At 49.8% G+C, this 20,634-nt stretch overlaps 1 protein-coding gene across 1 annotated transcript; it reads left to right on the forward strand.

The window, feature by feature from the left end:
• The first annotated feature begins 8,185 nt into the window (after window positions 1–8,185).
• Window positions 8,186–12,545, forward strand: DNAJC22 (DnaJ heat shock protein family (Hsp40) member C22). Its single transcript, XM_012761446.3, has 3 exons — window positions 8,186–8,292; window positions 8,948–9,905; window positions 10,912–12,545. The coding sequence occupies exons 2-3, from the start codon at window positions 9,066–9,068 to the stop codon at window positions 11,089–11,091; spliced, it is 1,020 nt and encodes a 339-aa protein (XP_012616900.1). The 5' UTR covers window positions 8,186–8,292; window positions 8,948–9,065; the 3' UTR covers window positions 11,092–12,545.
• The last annotated feature ends 8,089 nt before the right edge of the window (window positions 12,546–20,634 follow it).

The following is a 20,634-nucleotide window of genomic DNA, read 5'->3' on the forward strand; positions in this document are numbered from 1 at the left end:
AGGCCCTTTCAGGTCCCAGTCCTCTTCTCTCTAGAGCTTCCCCTCTCCTCCCATCCCCAGCCTGGGCTGTGAGCTGCGGTGACCAGCAGGGCTGCAGGCTGCAGCGGGTGTGTGTGGTGGGGGGGAGCAGGCTTGGCTCACAGGGAGCTGAGGGGCCAGCTCCATGAATTTATTCATGTTCTGTTGCTCTTTCCCCACGCTCTGGAATGAAGCTGCCAGCTCACCAGGTCCTTACTGCTTCCCCTGCAGCTGTCACATTCGGGCCGAGGAGGGACCTGGGTAGGACTGAGGCTAGCCGGTGCTCCTGGGGCCAGAAGCCAAGTGTCTGGGCTCCAGGGAATGCTAGGGCCCAGGCTGGGGTCCAGACAGTTTACACAGTGCTCTTCTGGCAGCCAAACTGGGAGGGCCCAGGGAAGTGGTGTGGTTGGGAAGTAGGTAGAGAAGGGTGTGCTGCAGGACAAAGGGGCAGGGAGGTGGCAGGCAGTCTTTAACAGTCTCCTAGCCTCCCTCATTTAAAAGCAACACCCAGTCTGGATCCTGCATTAACCCCTACCCTTGACTCCGTACTAACCCTGCCTCTAATCCCATTTTATACATTTGACTCCTCTTCCATCCTAAAATAAATAAATTTCAACTCCATATAACCTGACTCTAGATGGAACCCACCCCCAGCTGTCCTGGAACCCAGGGGTATCCCCAGAATTTCACCCTAGGGCTATTGCTAGGTGTATGTCAGAGTTCTGAGGGCCAGACTTCAGATTAGCATGTGATTAGCATATGATTTGCATGTGATATGTGCCTTCTACTCTGCGGAAGTTTGCATGTTAAAATTTTATGAAGTCTAGCGAAAAGGTCCTGGCTCCTTGAAGGTTCTCTCTTTTTTGTTCCTTCTCTCACACTTCTTGTCACTGACCCAGACCCCCTCAAGGGAAGAAAGGGGGTGAGGAGGTGAATAAGAGGGCTCATGGGAGGGAAGACTATGGCAGTGACATGCCTCCATCACTTGCCTAAGCCTCAGTTTCCTCATGTGTAAGAAGAGAGGAACCTGCTCTTTGATGTTCCATTAAGATCTTAGAGAGGACTTTTTTCCCCCTTGCACTCTCTCCTTCCTCTCCTTTGGGCCAGTCATGGTGTGTTTCTCCCCACCCCTCCCACACTCTGGCTTTCCATTCCACATGGAAAATCACACAGAGCCTGAAGCAGCCTGAGTTGCCCAGTACCAGACCCCTGGTATGACGAGAAAGGAACTTTGCTCACCTGAGAGGACAGGGGATAGCATGGAAAGGGAAATCACGAAATTGAGTGCTTATTGTATTTTAGGGCTTTTAACATGTAAGCACTGATTGCATCCTCACATAACCCTGAGGGGCGGATATATTGTCCCCACTTTACAGATAAGGAAAGGGGAAATGGCTTGTCTAGTGTCAGCCTGTAAAGGGGCAGTGCTAGAATTGGAGTTATGATCTCCTAGCTTCTCTCTCAGTGCCTTGGAGGAGACAAAAGGCACCTGGGGCAGTGGAAGGGTGAGACAGGCAGGACAGGGATGAGCATTGAGATTTGAATGGGTCTTGAGGAAACCTATCTGTGTGAGGCCAACAGGTAGGGTCTTGGTTTTGGGTGCCCCCCAACTTCCAGCCCAGCTCTGTCAATCCTGACACCCAACAGGCGCTCCACTATCGGCTAATGGGTGTCCAAAGTTGGTTGCAGAGAACTGTTCAGGTGGAGGAGGAGAAGGCGGAGAAATGGGAGGGAAAGGAACACGAAGCAAGCCAGAGGAAAATTTACCTAAGTGGCGAAAAGGAGGGCTGAAGTGGGCTCTCCTCCTTCCACCTCGGGTGGGAAAATAGTCGTAGCCCAAGACCTGCACACACTTTGCCTCCTTGCAAAGACTACCGACATGCCTCGCCGCCGCCAGGTCCAAGGCTGCCACTTATCTGCCAGCGTCCCTGGCCCCTCAGTGCAACCTTGAGTTCAAAGAGTAGCATCAGGGCCCACAGAGCTAAGGACAAGCTCTTGGCTCTGCAGAGAGAGGGTAAAGATTGCTTCCAAGGTGTTAGGCTAGAGGGCGAAGCTGATTTACTTCCACTGGCCCGACCCCTGGCCAGGTGAGGCTCCTAACCTCCTCCTCCTTTCTCTACCTCCCTTTGCGCCCCCTCCTGGCCCCCACTGCTCACCTGCTCCAGCCTCCAGTTAATGAAATGTGGGGATAGGCTGCACAGACCGCTTGCAGACCCCTCATTTCTCTGCTGGGATATCTGATCCCGCTCTGGAAGACAGACAAGTGGGAGGAGGGAGCCGGGAGCCGAGGGAGGGGCGCGGACTGGTGAGAGCCCGGAGCTCAGGAGGTAGCGCTAAACTTCAACTCTCCAAGGCTCTACTAAGCGAGGTAGGCCCTAAGATACTCTTTCTTCCTGGGGCCCCTAGCTCTTTCCATTTCTCCGACTAGCAGGAGACTTAACGAGCCCCACACCCACTGCACCCAGACCCAGGTGGACCCTGGACTCCTGGTCCCGCAGCCCAGGCAGACCCGGAATCAGTGCGCCCCATGCACAGCACCTCGGAGCCGGCGGCCCGGGCCGGGTGCTTCCGCCCGTCTCCTTCCATCCCTTCCCTATTGCTCCCCCTCCCTACTGCACTCCCTCCCCGGCGGCCGCGGCCTTTATTAGGGATTCCGCGGCTGTCGGTCCCGCCATCCATCCTGTCCGCCGGCAATTAGGCGGCCAGACAAAGAGCAGCTTCGGATGGATGAGGGTCCCGGCGGATCGGAAATGTGAAGGGTCAGCGCTGCCGCCCGCGGCGCACCCGGCTCCCCCTTCCGCATAATCACGGGCCGCCCGTCACTCAACCGGCCGCCCGGGGAGCTCCCGGGCCCGGCCCGGGAGGGGGCGGGGGCGCGACTGCAGCCTAGGTGCCTAGGGCAGGGCGAGGGCGGACCTGCAGCAGGGGCGCCTCCTGCCGGAGAGCAGAAGACCTGCAGCCCCAGGCTCCTGGAAAGGGGAGTCGGGGTGAAATTATGGCCTTGGGCGTTCCCTGAAGGGGGACTGGGGGCCAGCGGCCTGGGGCCTCCCGGTGAGAAAGCAGGGGACAATAGCTGCGGGAGACAATAGCTACTATCCAAGAGGATACAGTTCCAGGGCGCTCCCTGCTGCGAGGCTTGGGGACGAAGCCTCAGGGTCGAAGCCGGATGCCCAGGGCGACCCCTCTCAGGGCAACTCTAGCCTGCTGCGTCTCCTATCGGAATAGAATGGCACTGCACGTTTATTCCCTGTCTCTCTTTAGTGAAATACAACGCATCCACATCAAGTTAAGAAAAGCTCCAAGTCCTGAAAAATCCGAGTAGAGCAGAGAAGTTGTTCAGGGAGTCCAGGTTTTACTGTGGATTCTTTGGCGCTAGCTCCCAGCTGACAAATCAACATCTCAATCTGACAATTAGTGGTCCAGGTGGGGGGAGAGGGGCTCTCTCACAGCCCGGGCCCGCTTAGCCCTCCCCGGCGGGAGGCAAAGAGGTGGGCTGGTTCTGGCAGTGATGAACGACTCCAGGGGGGCCGGGCCCCGAGCGCGCATTCATTACTCGACTGACAGGCGGGCCAGGCGGGCTGTGAGTGGACTTGTCGGAAAGAGGCCAGGGGCAGAAGGGGGAGTGAGGGAAGCATTTAACAGTCCCACCGCTCCCCCTGCTCCCAGTTCTTCGCCTCAACCCCGGTGCTTCCTCGAGCTCCGCCTTCTAGTTGTTGGAAAATTTGGGAAGCAGGGACGGGGACCTAAATCCCTCTCCTTGGGTTGGACGACTTAAGGTCTGAGACGTCAAGAAATGGTGTAGACAAGCCTTAGGACTAGGCACTTCGGCATGACCTTTGAGGAATTGTGCGTGATCGCGCACTCAGAGATGGTGTATGCGACAGGGATTGATGGGTGTGAATCTCGCGTGGGGATCAGTGACGATGTATGTCAGAGCTAGGGATGTGTTGGCCTGATTTTGTCAGTGGAGGTGTGAGATTCGCGTGTCTGAGGATGAGCCACCACCTCTCCCTGCGTGTATGTCCCCTCACCCCCCCCCCCAGTTTGCTGTCAGCTCTGTCTCCAGTTCTGGAGGAAATGGCAGTGCACACAGTGACAGCTGAGGTGTGCTGCTGGGGGGGCGGGTGGTGATGGATGTTAACTGTGAGAGTGCTGGTCAGGACAGCTGTTCCTTCTACCACCTTCGCCACAAACATCACCCTTTCCCCAAGCACCTTGCAAGTAGTGGATGGTTTTTTCCCAAAGTCTGGAGACCTAGTTTCTGAGTCCTGGGGAAGGCAGTGATTACCATCAGAGTTCTCTACAGCCCATATCCCAGCCCCCTACCCTACACAGTCTCCAATATAAGATGTGATCTCCAACCCATCTAGCCTCCTGGTGGTAGTCAGAGAGGAGGAGGTAGATGTTGAGCAGACACAAGGTGATGCTCGGGAAGGGAAGGGAAGGGGCAGACCTTCAGACCTGTGAGAGAATTCATCTCTTTGGGGCCTGGACTAGCAGCCTCTGGGACCCTAACCTTTTGGATGTCAGGTCCAGTTCCTTACCAGTTGACACCTTTGGGAGGATAAAGCTAACTGTACTCTAAGTCCTCTCCCTAATAACTCTTTCTTTGTCTAGGTTTGTCCCCACTCTCCTCCTCCGTTCTCAAAAACACCTAGAAGTTGAGCCTGGCTTCCTCCCCAGCCCTGAGTCTCCTGGGTCTATAGAGCAGACAGTTGGGGTGACTCTGGTCTCTGGCTCCCTGTTTTATTCAGTGACTCTATGACATCTTCCCTTTTTGCCTTGCTGTTCCTTAGAGCTGGAATACTTCTTGGAGCTTCTATATCTTTATCTCGGTACCATTCTTTATGGCTGCATGTTTCCACCTTTAGGGATTTCTTCCAAATTAGTCTCTCTAATTTGGGGGGCTCTCTTTGTTCCTCTTGGTTCCTCTAAGAATACCCTAGCCCAGCAGTGAGTCCCACAGGGATTGGGGTAGAGAGAGCAGGGTTTCCTTCCTGCTCCCATCCAGAGGTGATCGCTAACCCAATGACAGTCAGGCCCTGTCAGGGCCCGGGCACGCCTGGGTCACTTCTCATTCTGGGCACAGGCGCTTGGTCGATGCCCTGCTGTCCGTCCCCCCTCCAAACCGCCCTCCTCCTGGCCCCCGCCCCCTCCTCCCGCCTGGAAAAGGCAAATTTGACATTTTTAAATCCCGAGCCTTAGAGGGATCGATGCGGCCCGGGGGCCCCGCCCGGGGTCGATATTCCTGATTGGGAAGCGGCCGCAGCGCGGAGCCCGCGTGTAAATCACCCCGGCCTGGGGGAGGAGGCGCAGGGAGCCTACAGCGTCCCAGGCACGCTAAGCTTGGCAGGGTCGAGGTCCGGGCGGGACCCTAGGGCGACATAAGGGGAGCACAACAGACCTTAGAGAACCAGAGAGAAGCCCGCCCAGAGCCTCCCCCCTCCTCTGCCAGCCCTGCCAACTCCCCCGGCCGGCTCCAGTCGCGCTTCAGCGGCTGCCACCCTCCGTTGCCCCTGGAGCCGCCCGGGAGGCCAGTGTCGGAGCCAGCCATGCGGCGGCTCCTCTCTGGCCGCTCCCGCGGGGCCGGGGCTTCGGCGGCGGCTGTCACGGAGCCGACAGGCCGGGCCAGCCGGGAAGGGGCGGGTGGAGGGGGAGAGGCGGCGGGGGAGGCTGGCGCAGCTCAAACACTCAGTGGGGGCGCAACAGATGTTTGTCGAATTGAGGGACTGCAAGGTGGTCTGGGATGCATAGCGGCGTGGGGCAAGGGGTCGGAGGGAGCCAGCTGGGGAGGAGGCAGCCCAAACCAGGCGAGGGCCGAAGCCTCACTCTTGGGGTGAGCAGGCACTCAAGGGCGCTCTGGGGACCGCTGGGCTGGGTTAGAGACCCCCAACCCCCGCGGGGGAGACCTGTGTAATAAAGAACAAGAGAGAATAGGGTGGACAAGGGAGTTTGGGCCCCACCTGCAACCTCCTCCGCTGCCCCTGGCCTCCAGTCCTTGCAGCGCTCTGCTGGGGAAACCGAGGCCGCTGAGGCTGAGAAGGACCAAGAAGGTTAAAAGTGGGGTCAGCGACAAGGCTGGGGCAGTAGCCAGGATTCCTACGTGGGTCTCTGGATTCACCCACTTACCCTGGGTCTGCTGGCGGGCAAATACACCACCACACCTCTCTCCGCAGCTCAGACCCTTCTCTCCTGCTTCAGCTTGTCAGATCCCCCACCTCCCACCCCACGCCAGTTTATAGAACAACAATTTGGGGAAAACAATCCGGGCCGAGTGACGGCCCCGTAATTGTGACAAAGTGAGTGCGGGCGGCTGGAGAGAGCGCTAGGGCGGGAGCTCTGCGGGGCGAGGCGGAGGCCCGGGCGCCTCCCGCCCTCCCTGCAGCCCCTCGTTCTCATTCTGGTCACCTCCCATCCCTCTCCTTGACTTCTCCAATTCCTCTTCTCCCGGCCCCTTGCGCCTCCCTTCGCTTGTTCCTCCATCGCTCTTCCCTTTCCTGCCGGTAACAGCTCCTCTCCCGCTCCCCACCCTCTCGCCACCCCTCCCCCTCCCCGGTGAGCTTTTTCCTTGCCCACTTCTCCCTCTCTCCTCCGCCCTCCACTCGTTTCTTCGTCTTTTGCTGGCGCTTATATTGCCCTTGGGCCCCCGGCTCTCGCGGCACAATCCGCTTCTCTCCCTTCCCAGTCGTCGCTCCCTGAGGTCGAGTCCTGAGCCCCCATCCCAACCCCCACTCCCCTGGGAGGCCTGCGCAGCCCAGTACTCCTGGGTTCCTCCAGCCGCAGAGCTGGCAGCGGGCTGCGGCCCAGGGGGCTCTGGCGGCCAGCCCCTTCTCTCCCTCTCCTGCGGCTGCCGCCCCCACTCCGCTCCCGGTGCCTGAAGCTAGTTTGTTTGTCCAGAGGCCGCCGCTGCCGCTCGCGATGTTTGCCAAGCTTAGCGCGCAGCAGCGGCGCAGTGCCTGCCCAATTAAGTCTCATTCATTATTCAGTGCCCCTGTCCGCCCCCCCCCCCCGCCCCCAATGGGCTAGGGAGTCGCTTTCGGGCCTCTCCCAGCCCAGGCCCCTCAGTGATCCCTAAGGAGTCAGGTGGGGAGCCGTATTTTCTCCCCTGGCTGGGATAAGGACTGAGGGGACAGAAGCACTCTGCCTACTGCAGGGCGATGACAATGGTGAGGTGCACCGGGCTCAAGTTAAGACGTGGGGACCTTGGAGATCCAAGCCCCTCCTTTACAGAGCAGGAAATTGAGGCATAGAACCCAGGACTGGAGGCAGGGACACTGAAATGAAGGCATCTTGCATCCCAGCTCCATACCAGCACGTAGGCGGCAGAAAAGCGGATTCCCTGTCCTCTGAGTCTTGGGCTGCCGCCTCGCTCTCCTGGTGGGGCGCTCCCAACCCTCTATCCCTTTTTGCTCCTGTTTTTCCCCTCTCGCTCATAGCTGGCGGGAAAGAGCAGCCTCGGGGCTTCCACTGGATCAGGAGGCTCCTCAGGTCTCAGGCCCACCTAGATGTGGAGCCCCATAACTGGAAGATCTGGAGGCAGAGCAGTGAAACAAACTTGAGGAGGAGGAGTTTGAGGCAAACTCAGGATGGGGCCGTCCCTCCTTGCAGCCCGTCCATGGGTTTCTCTGCCTTAGAGGAATTGGAAGTGGAACCATGCACCGTCGTGTTGAACAGCAATGGAGTGTGGAGAGACGAGCAAGCAGCCAGAGGTGAGGGAGGAGTCACCCTCCCATATGCTGGGGGGAAGGAGCAATCAAGGGCGTATTCTGGCATTTATGCCTGTCTTTTTTTTTCAGCGCCACACGTGCGACTGTCTCCATGCTCCCGCCGGGCAGTCCCTCCGGAGAAGCCGCGGTGGGCTGCTACTCCTGGGCTTCTGGACAAGGTGAGTCTGGGGACCCGCCCGGACCCGCCCTTCCATAAGCCGCAGCGCCACCTGGCGGTCGTGGTGCCGCGGTGCAGGAGGCGCGCTCGGCCTGGGGTGGGGCGCTGCACCAGCAGGGTTAGAGCTGGATGCGTCTGGAAAGCCTTCAACGGAGTTTCCCTGAGAGGGCGGGCGAGAGGAGTTGGGGCGGGAGGGTGATCCCCAGAGGACCAGGGAGGGCCTTTGGGAGGGGGAGGGGCCTGCCCCAGGGCGGCCTGACTTCGGTGACGAAGCAGACACAGAAAGACAAAGTCCATTTGGATGGAAGTGGGAGCTCAGTGAGAGGGGCCATTTTGACTCTGGTGACGGGAAATGACTGGTCTGGCGCGGCCTGGGAGCGGGGCACCCAGGTAGGGCTGCTCAACCTGGGACTAGCGGGTACTGGCTGGTGGTCGTGAGGCCTGCTCCACGTAGAGGGGCGACTGGCAGCTACGGTTTGGCATCTGGTTTGATAATCTGAGCGTTTGTCCAGCTTTGGAGAGGCTTTCCAAGTCTGCCTCAGAAGGAGATGGTTGAATTGGGGGTGCCAAGGTGTAGGTCAAAATGTAGTTTTCCGAGATGTTTAAGTGGAGGGAATTCAGGGCCCCTTTCAAGTTTGCCTCGTGGGAGTATCTCCTGGCTTAGAGAGAAGGGAAGGCTGGAGAGGCGCTAAAGCCTGGGCCAGGAGTCCAGGGTAGCCATAGTTGGAGTTAAGGAAGAGAGGAGAGGGAAGGGGCTTTCAAAATGCATGGGAACTTTGGAAAGGCTTTGTATTCACACTCCCTCAGAGAGTCATTCCAGGGTCAGTGGTCTGAGGGGAGGTGTGAATTTAGATAATCTTCTCCCCTTAATTTGGAGTTGCTGTGTTTGTAAAGAACAAGACTGAGGTGCTGGGATAGAGGACATGGGATAACTAGCATTCCAGGGATTCAGGTAGTTCTAGACTTGGCTTTAATTAGAAAGAGAAATGGTTACTGTGTTGGGCCTGGATATAGTCGTGTGTCTCTGCTTTTTTCCATCTTTTAGGGTCTAAGGATAACTCTGGGGCCATCATGGTCATGATTCTCACAGAAGACCCTGAGATTTCTGTACTTGAGCAGTGTCAGGTGCCACCAGACTCCTTCTGAGACCCTTGCCCTAGAGGATGGCCAAGGGGCTCCTGGTGACCTATGCTCTTTGGGTTGTAGGGGGTCCTGCTGGGCTCCACCACTTGTACCTGGGAAGGGACAGCCATGCCCTGCTCTGGATGCTTACCCTGGGTGGGGGTGGGCTGGGCTGGCTCTGGGAGTTCTGGAAGCTCCCAAGCTTTGTAGCTCAGGCCAACAGAGCCCAGGGCCAGAGGCAGAGCCCAGGAGGGGGGACACCCCCTTTGAGTCCCATTCGCTTTGCTGCTCAGATGGTAGTGGGCATCTATTTTGGCCTTGTGGCTCTGATTAGCCTTTCTTCCATGGCCAACTTCTACACTGTGGCCCTCCCACTGGCAGTTGGCTTAGGGGTCTTGCTGGTGGCTACTGTTGGCAACCAGACCTCAGACTTCAAGAACACTCTAGGAGCAGCATTCCTTACTTCCCCTATCTTCTATGGCCGCCCCATAGCCATCCTACCCATCAGCTTGGCTGCCAGCATCACGGCCCAGAAGCATCGCCGCTACAAAGCTTCAGTGAAGTCAGAGACACTCAGTGTGCGGCTCTACCGGCTAGGCTTGGCTTACCTTGCTTTCACGGGCCCACTGGCATACAGCACCCTCTGCAACACAGCTGCCACCCTCAGCTATGTGGCAGAAACCCTTGGCTCCTTCTTGAATTGGTTCAGCTTCTTCCCCCTTCTTGGCCGCCTCATGGAGTCTGTCCTCCTTCTGCCTTATCGGATCTGGAGGCTACTGGTGGGGGATCCCGGCTTCAACAGCAGCTACTTCCAGGAGTGGGAGAAGCTCTATGAGTTTGTTCAAAGTTTTCAAGATGAGAAGCGTCAGCTGGCTTACCAGGTAAGGCTTTCTTTTCTCTCATTCCTGCCTGGCATGGCTCTGGGTGTTAGGAGCTGGTGTTGCTGGAGCTGGCATCCCTCTTGTGGTAGTACTTTTCTCATTTCTGCCGGAAATGAGGAAGGAAGACATGCCCAGGAAGACTGTTCTATATTCTTTTGGCATCTGTGTGCAATGGGCAAAGGTTACAGAGGCTTTAATAGTGAGGGGGAAAAATATGTCTATTATTTACTTTTTATTGAGCTATAACATATATAAAGTGTGCTAATTTTAGACATACACCACTCAGATCAAGGTATGGAACATTTCCAGCACCAAGAAGTTTCCTTTGTAGCCTTTGGAGTCTATACTCCCACTTTCAGAGAGTATAGAGTAACCTCTATTCTGACTTCTATCACCATAGATTAGTTTTGGCCATTCTTGAACTTCAAATAAAAGGAATTATATAGCAGGTATTCTTTTGTATTTAGCATCTTTCATTCAACATTATGTTTATGAGATTTATTAATACTGTTGCATATAATTGTAAATTATTTATTTTCATTACTGTATAGTATCCCATTGTATGATTATACTACAATTTATTTATCCACTGTATTGTTAATGAACATTTGGGTTGTTTCCACTTTGGGGCTATTATAAATAAAGGTACTATAAATACTCTTATACATGTCTTTGGCGGGGACATATATACACTTATTTCTCTTGTGGGGAGGAGATGGGAGGAGATCTTATCAGAGATCTTGTGAAGTTCCAGGTTGGAACATGGGTTGGAACATGGGCAAACATGCGTTTGTGATTAAACGCAAATCCTGCCTCTTACCATGAGATCCAGAACTTGTCCATGTTTCAGAAGGCTGGAATTCTAGCCTGAGGTGCTGGTCTTTTCCCATGGGTAAGTAGAAGCCCATTCCAGAGATACCATAGCCTGATTAGCAAAGGTGCAGGAAAAGATCTAGGTGCCCTGAGAACTTGTGAGATTCTAATTTTCCGCTTCTGTTGCCATAAGGTTTTGGGCCTCTCAGAAGGGGCAACAAATGAAGAAATACATCGGAGTTACCGGGAGCTGGTAAAGGTCTGGCATCCTGACCACAACCTGCACCAGACAGAGGAGGCACAGAGGCACTTCCTGGAAATCCAGGCTGCATATGAAGTCCTGAGTCAGCCCAGGAAGTCCAAGGGACCCTGAAGGTGAGAAGAGACTTCCCCCCTAAGGAAGTCTCTTCCCAGCAGAGTTGGGCAGCTTGTCTGAAGTCTAGCTTTGCCCATGAGGGGCATTCCAGTAGCATTAAAGAAACTATCTGCTTGCAGTGGAGATGAGAAAACCTTAAAGGGGTAAGAAAGATTATGATAGAAGAATGTATTTATGTTCTGAATTTCTAAATTCTTACCTATTATAGTCTTGACTATTTTTCTTAAAACCAGAGAGTGAAAAGCATATTATAAAGCCAGTAACATATCTTTTAGAGTAGGGGTCCCCAACCTTTTGGCACCAGGAACTGGTTTCATGGAAGACAATTTTTCCACAGACAGGGGTGAGGGTGGCTGTGGTGGAGGTCTGCAGCCCTGTCCCTAACAGGTGTACCAGTCTGCGGCCTGGGGGTTGGGGACCCCTTTTTAGAGTATATGCAAATATTATATATCAATTTAAAAAGTTAGAAAATCTACCTATCTATCTATCTTAGCAAATATACCACTTTGTCCCACATCTGATACATTGATGGGTGGAGGAAGGTTATTTAACCTTTTTTTTTTTTAATGTGTAAAGTACTAGGTTAGGAGATTGAAGGAAAAATATAAAGTCTTTAATATTTTACAAGCTGTCCTATGACAAGAGGAATTTGATTTATTCCGTAGATTACTAAGGGGTAAGATTGGGGTTAAATTTTAAAATTTCAAAAAAAATTGAATTCTGTTTATAGGAGAGCTTTCTAGCAGCTACCCTTTTCCCAAGAAGGAACAAGCTGCTGTGGAGTAGGGGGTAGTCCCCCATCACAGAGTCCTCTGCTTGGAGGAGTATTTTTGGAGAGTTCTCAAATTTTACATAGGTGGTTTGACTGGTTGGATTCTCAAGTCTGCCAATACTTGAGGTCTGATTCTGAGCTACACACCCTGCTCCCTAGCAGCACACAGTCTGCTGGGGTATAACACCCCATCACAGATATCAAAGGTACACAGATATCAAAGTCCTTGTTCAGTGTTTTGAACCAAGTGTCGTAAGAGCTGTAAATAATGTATTGCAATATTGGAGGAGGACAGATAACATTGTTTTATGGGGGCTCCTGGAAAGATTAGTGATTTTATAGCTTGTGTATCCCTGGGGAACTTTGGGGAAACCCTAGGGAACCAGCATCTCGAAGGGGCCTTATTTAATTTTAGGTAACTAGCCAGGTGTGAGAGAAGGAGCCCAGGATGTCTCAGTTTTCTGAGGAAGACTGGAGACCAAGAAAATGATATCAAAATTACTTATCCTGATTACAACTCTTTTTTATGTGTGTATAACTTCTATGCTTTTTTTTCTGTTTTCTGGATGTTAACGAGTAGTGTATATATATATAAAATATATTTTTTAAAGTAGAATTATGTTGGCTAATATTTTCTAAAGATTAATAAAAATGGTCTGATCAATTAAGAGGAATGAAATTTGTAGGTGTTTTTTCTTACATTAATATATACAAAAACTTAACATTTTTGCCATTGAATTCACTTATATGTCATGATTTCAAGATCAAATTAACTTTCATATCTTTTTTTTTATTTTGGCATATTATGGGGGTACAAATTTTAAGGTTTCAATAAATGTCCTTTACCCCCCCATACCTTTTTTTTTTTTTTTTTTTTTGAGACAGAGTCTCACTTTGTTGCCCAGGCTAGAGTGAGTGCCCTGGCGTCAGCCTGGCTCACAGCAACCTCAATCTCCGGGGCTCAGCGATCCTACTGCCTCAGCCTCCCGAGTAGCTGAGACTACAGGCATGCGCCACCATGCCCGGCTAATTTTTTGTATATATATTTTTAGTTGGTCAATTAGTTTCTTTCTATTTTTGGTAGAGACGGGGTCTCGCTCAGGCTGGTTTCGAACTCCTGACCTTGAGCGATACGCCCACCTCGGCCTCCCAAAGTGCTAGGATTACAGGCGTGAGCCACCGCGCCCGGCAATACCTTTTTAAAGTTGCCAAAAATTGATATATGTTTCCTTTGAAAAACACAGTTTGTCAGATTATCCCATGGAATTTTAATGGGCTACTAATTAGTAATTTATTAACATGATATGTAGCACTGTATCTGCAAAATGTAAATATATTAAAAATAGTCTATAAGAAAAAAAGAGGCATTTTCCAGCAAACTGCAGGCCATCTGCATTTCAGGAGTGGAGTCGGCAGGACAAACTCTACAACCATGGGGGAACCTGTGTCCATCTCTTTTGCAAGCCAGCCTTTTCTGCCAACGACCCACTTGTACTTCAAGAGGCTCTCAGCATTGGGAGTCTCTGTCCTATGTAATCCTCCTGGTGACCCAGATGGGACAAAGGGAGACACCCAGCTGGACCCCAAATTAAGACTGTGTGGCACTAGTAGGACCTGAAGGACAGTTCCCTGACAGGCCTGAAGAAGCCCCCATGTCTAACAGAAAGTCTGTTTAGTATGTGGATGACAACAAGCATCCCAAAGGACTCTCCCCACTAGGATGCCTTCTCAACAATTGGAATAAATTGAAGTTAGAAAGTCTAAAAAAAAGAAAAAAGAAAAGAAAAAGAAACCAAGGCGTGATTAGGGGCTCTGCTAGATTTGGAAAATTATTTTACTGTTCTTAAATTTTGTTATGAGTTTTTGTTACAAAATATGGATATATTTTATTTTATTTGAATGGGAACTACTGATGAGCAGCTCTTGTTTTTCCAACACGAGCAAGGTTACAATAAATATCTTTGAATATACATACTGATGCTTTTTGTTTTTTTGAAGCTAGATTCCAATAAGTGATAATGTAGGGTAAAACCAAAGACATGTTTTAAATTTTGATGGATATTGTGTCAGGTTACTTCCGGAAAAGGTGGTAACAATTTACAATTCCATCAGCATGTAAGAAAGTGGCCTTTTCTTTGTAAATGCCCTGGAGTAGTATCACCCTTAAATTTTTGTCAAGATGATGGGTGAGCAATAACATCTAATCGCTTTAATTTGCATTTTCCTGACTCCTAGTGAAGTTTTTCAAATGTTTATTGGATATTTGCATTTCCTCTTCAGTGAATTGCTTAATTGTACTCTCTACCTGTTTTTAAATTGCATTCCTATTTGTCTCTATCAAATCTATTTTGTTGATATCCTTGCTTGTTAGAAACCTTAACTATTTGTAATATGTGTTGTGGATATTTTTTCCCAGTCTATGACTTGGCTTTTGACAATAAGCATCGGTTTTAGAGTCAAAAAGGACTAGCACTAGGATTTGAATCTGGGTCCATGATTTTCTAGCTGTTGATCTTAGATTTCTTTAGCCTCTGGGAGCCTTAGTTTCCTCTAAAATTGAGATAATAGTATCTACTTTTAAAGGGTTGCTGTGATAAAGAAGATAGCATATGTAGAATGAGCAAATGTATTAATAATTAGTAGTTCCCTTTCTCTCTTTCAGCCTATGTAAGGAAATAGGGCTTAAATGCCCTGTGAGGTTAGCTGGTATAGAATGAAGGTTCTACCTGTAAGGCTGAGTTTTCCTGGAGTATATTAGTGTATTTTGTATTTGTAAAAAATTACCTCTTGGCCGGGCGCGGTGGCTCACGCCTGTAATCCTAGCTCTTGGGAGGCCGAGGCGGGCGGATTGCTCAAGGTCAGGAGTTCAAAATCAGCCTGAGCAAGAGCGAGACCCCGTCTCTACTATAAATAGAAAGAAATTAATTGGCCAACTGATATATATATGAAAAATTAGCCGGGCATGGTGGCGCATGCCTGTAGTCCCAGCTACTCGGGAGGCTGAGGCAGAAGGATCGCTCGAGCCCAGGAGTTTGAGGTTGCTGTGAGCTAGGCTGACGCCACGGCACTCACTCTAGCCTGGACAACAAAGCGAGACTCTGTCTCAAAAAAAAAAAAAAAATTACCTCTTGTTTTCCTGTAAATTACTGTATGAATGCTTACAAAGAATGATTAGAAAGAAGTAAATAAGAATGATGGATAGTGTAGTGATGGGGTTACAAGTGGCCCAATCTCCATTTTCTACTCTCTCTCTCTCTCTCATTTTATAAATAAGAAAAGTACATTCCAGCCTTGCTTAGCTTTTTCTAGGGGACCAGGGAAGTGATTTGGGTTTGGCCATTATTGGTCTGCAGTGGGTTTTTTTTGTTTTTTTTTTGAGACAGAGTCTCGCTTTGTTGCCCAGGCTAGAGTGAGTGCCTGTGGCGTCAGCCTAGCTCACAGCAACCTCAAACTCCTGGGCTCAAGCGATCCTTCTGCCTCAGCCTCCCGAGTAGCTGGGACTACAGGCATGTGCCACCATGCCCGGCTAATTTTTTTTTTTCTATATATATTAGTTGGCCAATTAATTTCTTTCTATTTATAGTAGAGATGGGGTCTCGCTCTTGGTCAGGCTGGTTTCGAACTCCTGACCTCAAGCAATCCGCCCAGCTCAGCCTCCCAGAGTGCTAGGATTACAGGCGTGAGCCACCGCGCCCAGCTACAGTGTTTTTTTTTTTTTCCTAGAGACCAGGTTTCGCTCTGTCACCCAGGCCTAGAGTACAGTGATGCAATCATAGCTCACTGTAACCTCAAACTCCTGGGTTCAAGTGATCACCCTGCCTCAGCCTCCCTAGTAGCTGGGACTACAGGTGTGTGCCACCACACTCTGCTAATTTTTAAAATGTGTTTTGTAAAGATAGGGGTCTCAATATGTTGCCCCAAATGGTCTTAAACTCCTGGCCTCAAGGGATCCTCCCCCGTCAGCCTCCCAAAACACTGGGATTACAGGTGTGAGCCACCATGCCCAGCCAATTCTTGAGCTACAGTTTTAAAACTGGGCAGATTGGGGAAGTGAGTTTTCAAGCATAGAAAGAAAAAAGAAGTAAGTAAAAAAGAAAGTAAAATATTTATTAAATAAAAAAAAAGGAAGATAAAACTGGGCAGAGATCTTCTGAGCACAGATCATCTGTGCTAGTAAAAGACCTTAAAATGATACAATTTCAAGGGTAAGATGAATTTCATGGGGAGGAAACAGAGAACTGCTTATAAGGTGACTCTTTTCACCTGCAGATTCTCCTTGGTGACCCTTTTCACCTGTAGATTCTCCTTGTAGAAGAGGAGAACATCCTCTGGAAGATTCATTTCAATTAGGGAGGCTATTCCCTGACATCTGGAATCTGAGCCCTTCTATGTAGAAAGCCTGAGGTATTTATTATTTGTGAGGTGACACAGATCACAGGTGATCTGTAATCGTTGGTCACTTTAGTATGGATTGGTGCTAAGTTTTCCACAGAAGAGAGTTCTGTGGGTATGGGCTGGGATACTAGGTGAGAAGTGAGAAAGAGGTTGAAGAATGTTTACTACCTAGTAGGAAAGACTTTTTTTTTTTTTTTTTTGAGACAGAGTCTCGCTTTGTTGCCCAGGCTAGAGTGAGTGCCGTGGCATCAGCCTAGCTCACAGCAACCTCAAACTCCTGGGCTCGAGTGATCCTTCTGCCTCAGCCTCCCGGGTAGCTGGGACTACAGGCATGCGCCACCATGCCCTGCTAAATTTTTTTTATATATATATCAGTTGGCCAATTAATTTCTTTCTATTTATAGTAGAGACGGGGTCTCGCTCTTGCTCAGGCTGGTTTTGAACTCCTGACCTTGAGCAATCCGCCCGCCTCGGCCTCCCAAGAGCTAGGATTACAGGCGTGAGCCACAGCGCCCAGCCAGGAAAGACTTTTTGATTAAGTCATGATTGGATTTTTTTTTTTTTCCTCTTCCTTCTTTTCCTGTGAGCAGGTACTGAAATTGAGTCCTTACCAGGAGTAGACTGTCCACCCACACTGAGAGAGTGTCTGTTCCTATACATAATAGCCAGCGGTGGAGCCCAGGCAATTTTTGAATGGAAGAAAGTGGCACAAAATCATACAAATTGAGAACTTCTGTAAAGGAATTCCTCTTTACCACCAACCCTGGGACATTATAATCCCTGAGAGAATTTTCTGGGGAAGTGCTTCCCAAAGGACCTGACATAATGAAAATCAGCTGAAAGTAGAAATTTAATAAAATAGCTGGGTGTGGTGGTACGTACCTGTAGTCCCAGTTACTCAGGAGGCTGAGGCAGGAGGATCACTTGAGCTCAGGAGTTCAAGGCTGCAATGAAACATGATCATGCCTGTGACTACCCACCATACTCCAGCCTGGGCAACACAGTGAGACTCTGTCTCTAAAGAAAATAAATAAAATAAAAAGTAAAAAACAAAATGTATTCTTTAAAAAAGGAAAAGAAATTTAATAAAAATCTAAGACATTAACAAGTGAGCCTTCCTTATTCTCTACTTTAGGTGATTTAATGAAATCCAATGATTTCATAGTCTCCACTTCCACAGTGGACCCTTTAAAGAGTTGGAAAGGAGGCCGGGCGCGGTGGCTCAAGCCTGTAATCCTAGCACTCTGGGAGGCCGAGGCGGGCGGATTGCTCGAGGTCAGGAGTTCGAAACCAGCCTGAGCAAGAGCAAGACCCCGTCTCTACTATAAATAGAAAGAAATTCATTGGCCAACTAATATATATATATATAAAATTAGCCGGGCATGGTGGCGCATGCCTGTAGTCCCAGCTACTCGGGAGGCTGAGGCAGAAGGATTGCTTGAGCCCAGGAGTTTGAGGTTGCTGTGAGCTAGGCTGATGCCACGGCACTCACTCTAGCCTGGGCAACAAAGTGAGACTCTGTCTCAAAAAAAAAAAAAAAAAAAAGAGTTGGAAAGGAACTGAGAAGGCCTGTAGCCTTCTAGCTTAGGCCTTTAGCCTAAGCACCTATACAGTACAGAATCGTGGAAATAGGTTACCTTAGAAATGACTGTTTTAGCTTTTGTTTGAATTGGAAATCTCCTACCTGTCCCTTCTTTTGGGCATCTTTAATTGTCAGAAAGTTACTTTCTGGCCTAAAATTTGCTTCCCTGAAATTTCTTTCTAGACCTGCTATCTCTTGCTACAAAGAACAAAAACAAAAACCCTTTCTTTTTCTTTTTTTGAGACAGAATCTTGCTCTGTTGCTCAGGCTAGAGTGCCGTGGTGTCAGCCTAGCTCACAGCAGCCTCAAACTCCTGGGCTCAAGTATGTGCCACCATGTCTGGCTAATTTTTTTCTATGTATTTTTAGTTGTACAGCTAATTTCTTTCTATTTTTTTAGTAGAGATGGGGTGGGATGGGGTGGGGGGTCCTCACTCTAGCTGGGGCTGGTCTTGAACTTGTCACCTCAAGTGATCCTCCCGCCTCGGCCTACCAGAGTACTAGGATTACAGGCATGAGTCACCACGCCCAGCCTAAAAAAAAACTCTTGATGAGAACCTGCCCTCCATCTCATATCCCTCTACATCTTCCCTTTTCCACATTAAACATCACCTTGTTTAGGAGGCACTGTAGTTTGGTGGAATGAGGAGAGATGAAGAAATGAAGAGATGGGGCTCTACTTCTGCCTCTTGTACTGACCAGCCTGGTAACTTTGGGTTAGCCTTTACCAATCAGTTTCAATTTCTTTCTTGTAATGTGAGGATGTGAGGGAGTTGGATTTAGACTACCGTTTTGTTTTTCTTTTTGAGACAGGTCTTACTCTGTTGCCTGGACTGTAATGCAGTTGTGTCATCATAGTTCACTGCAACCTCCAACAGTTGGGGCTCCAGGCATGCCATCACACCCAGCTATTTTTTTATAGAGACCAGGTCTTGCAGTTGCACGGGGCAGTCTCAAACCCCTGGTCTCAAGCAACCCTCCTGCCTTGGCCTCCCAAAGTGCTAGGATTACAGGCGTGAGCCACTGCCCCCAGATGGACTTAGATAACCTTCAAGACTGCTTTCACAGCCCAGTGGTGTGCACTATTCAGGAGGTTGAGGTGGGAGGATGGCTTGAGTCCAGGAGTTCTAGTCCAGCCTAGGCCACATAGCAACATAGGAAGACCCTGTCTCAAAAAAAAGGAAGGAAAGAAAAAGAGGCCAGTTGTGGTGGCTCATGCCTGTAATCCTAGCACTCTGGGAGGCCAAGGTCAGGAGTTCGAAACAAGCCTGAGCAAGAGCGAGACTCTCCCCCACCACCCCTGTCTCTACTAAAAATAGAAATAAATTAATTGGACAACTAAAAATATATAGAAAAAATTAACCGGGCATGGTGGCACACACCTGTAGTCCCAGCTACTTGGGAGGCTGAGACAGAAGGATCCCTTGAGCCTGGGAATTTTTTTTTTTGAGACAGGCTCACTTTGTTGCCCAGGCTACAGTGAGTGCCATGGCGTCAGCCTAGCTCACAGCAACCTCAAACTCCTGGGCTCAAGCAATCCTCCTGCCTCAGCCTCCCGAGCAGCTGGGACTACAGGCATGCACCACCATGCCCGGCTAGTTTTTTCTATATATATTAGTTGGCCAATTAATTTCTTTCTATTTATAGTAGAGGCTGATTTCGAACTCCTGGCCTCGAGCAATCTGCCCACCTCGGCCTCCCAGAGTGCTAGGATTACGGGTGTGAGCCACCGCACCCGGGCTGAGCTGGGGAATTTGAGGTTGTTGTGAGCTAGGCTGATGCCACAGCACCCTAGCCTGGTCAATACAGTGAGACTCTGTCTCAAAAAAAAAAAAAAAAGAAGAAGAAGAAGAAGAAAGAAAAAAAAAAGAAACAAAAAGAAATACCTAGAAACTAAAAAAAATTGCCTTCAATACTGGATTCTGTGGTTCTTAACTTTTCAGCTGAAGCTTATGTTAAATGGTTAAATGGGGCTGTCTATGGTGGCTCACACCTGTAATCCTAGCACTTTTGGAGGCTAAAGTGGGAGGAATGCTTGAGGCCAGGAGTTCAAAACCAGCCTGAGCAAAAGCAAGACCCCTTCTCTACCAAAAAATAGAAAAATTAGCTAGGCGTGGTGGCACACACCTGTAGTCCCAGCTACTTGGGAGGCTGAGACAAGAGAATGGCTTGAGCCCAGGAGTTCTAGGTTGTGAGCTGTGATGACACCACTGTACTCAAGCCCGCACAACATAGTGAGACCCTGTCTCCAAAAAAAAGATTGAATGGTTTGATTTGTCATCTTCTGTCTGCCTTCTTGTGGACATTGTTTTAGGAAGAAAATAAGATATTAATATTTACTTGCATTAAGAACAATATAATGACCACCCCACTCCCCCCCCCCCAATTCACCTGCATCCCACTATTTGTTTTCTTTCTTTCTTTTTTTTTTTTTTTTTGAGATAGATTCTTACTCTGTTGCCCAGGCTAGAGTGCCGTGGCTCCAGACTAGCTCACAGCAACCTTAAACTCCTGGGCTCAAGCAATCCTTCTGCCACAGCCTCCAAAGTAGCTGGGACTACAGGCATGCGCCACCATGCCTGGCTAATTTTTTCTATATATTTTTGTTGGCCAATTAATTTCTTTCTATTTTCTTAGTAGAGACTGGGTCTTGCTCTTGCTCATGCTGGTTTCGAACTCCTGACCTTGAGTGATCCGCCCACCTTGGCCTCCCAGAGTGCTAGGATTACAGGCGTGAGAACATTATTCATGTTCTCTTCTAGTTCTCATTCATAAATGTACATCATTTTATA

Source organism: Microcebus murinus, chromosome 10, assembly GCF_040939455.1.
Source record: "Microcebus murinus isolate Inina chromosome 10, M.murinus_Inina_mat1.0, whole genome shotgun sequence".
In the NCBI taxonomy this organism is placed as follows: Eukaryota; Metazoa; Chordata; class Mammalia; order Primates; family Cheirogaleidae; genus Microcebus; species Microcebus murinus.

What these genes read in the sequence shown, in the direction of transcription:
- DNAJC22 (XM_012761446.3), top strand. Translation starts at nt 9,066, where the DNA reads ATGGCCAAGGGGCTCCTGGTGACCTATGCTCTTTGGGTTGTAGGGGGT. An exon ending in AGCGTCAGCTGGCTTACCAG is followed by an intron (nt 9,906 to 10,911) that starts GTAAGGCTTTCT and finishes TGTTGCCATAAG; the next exon opens with GTTTTGGGCCTCTCAGAAGG.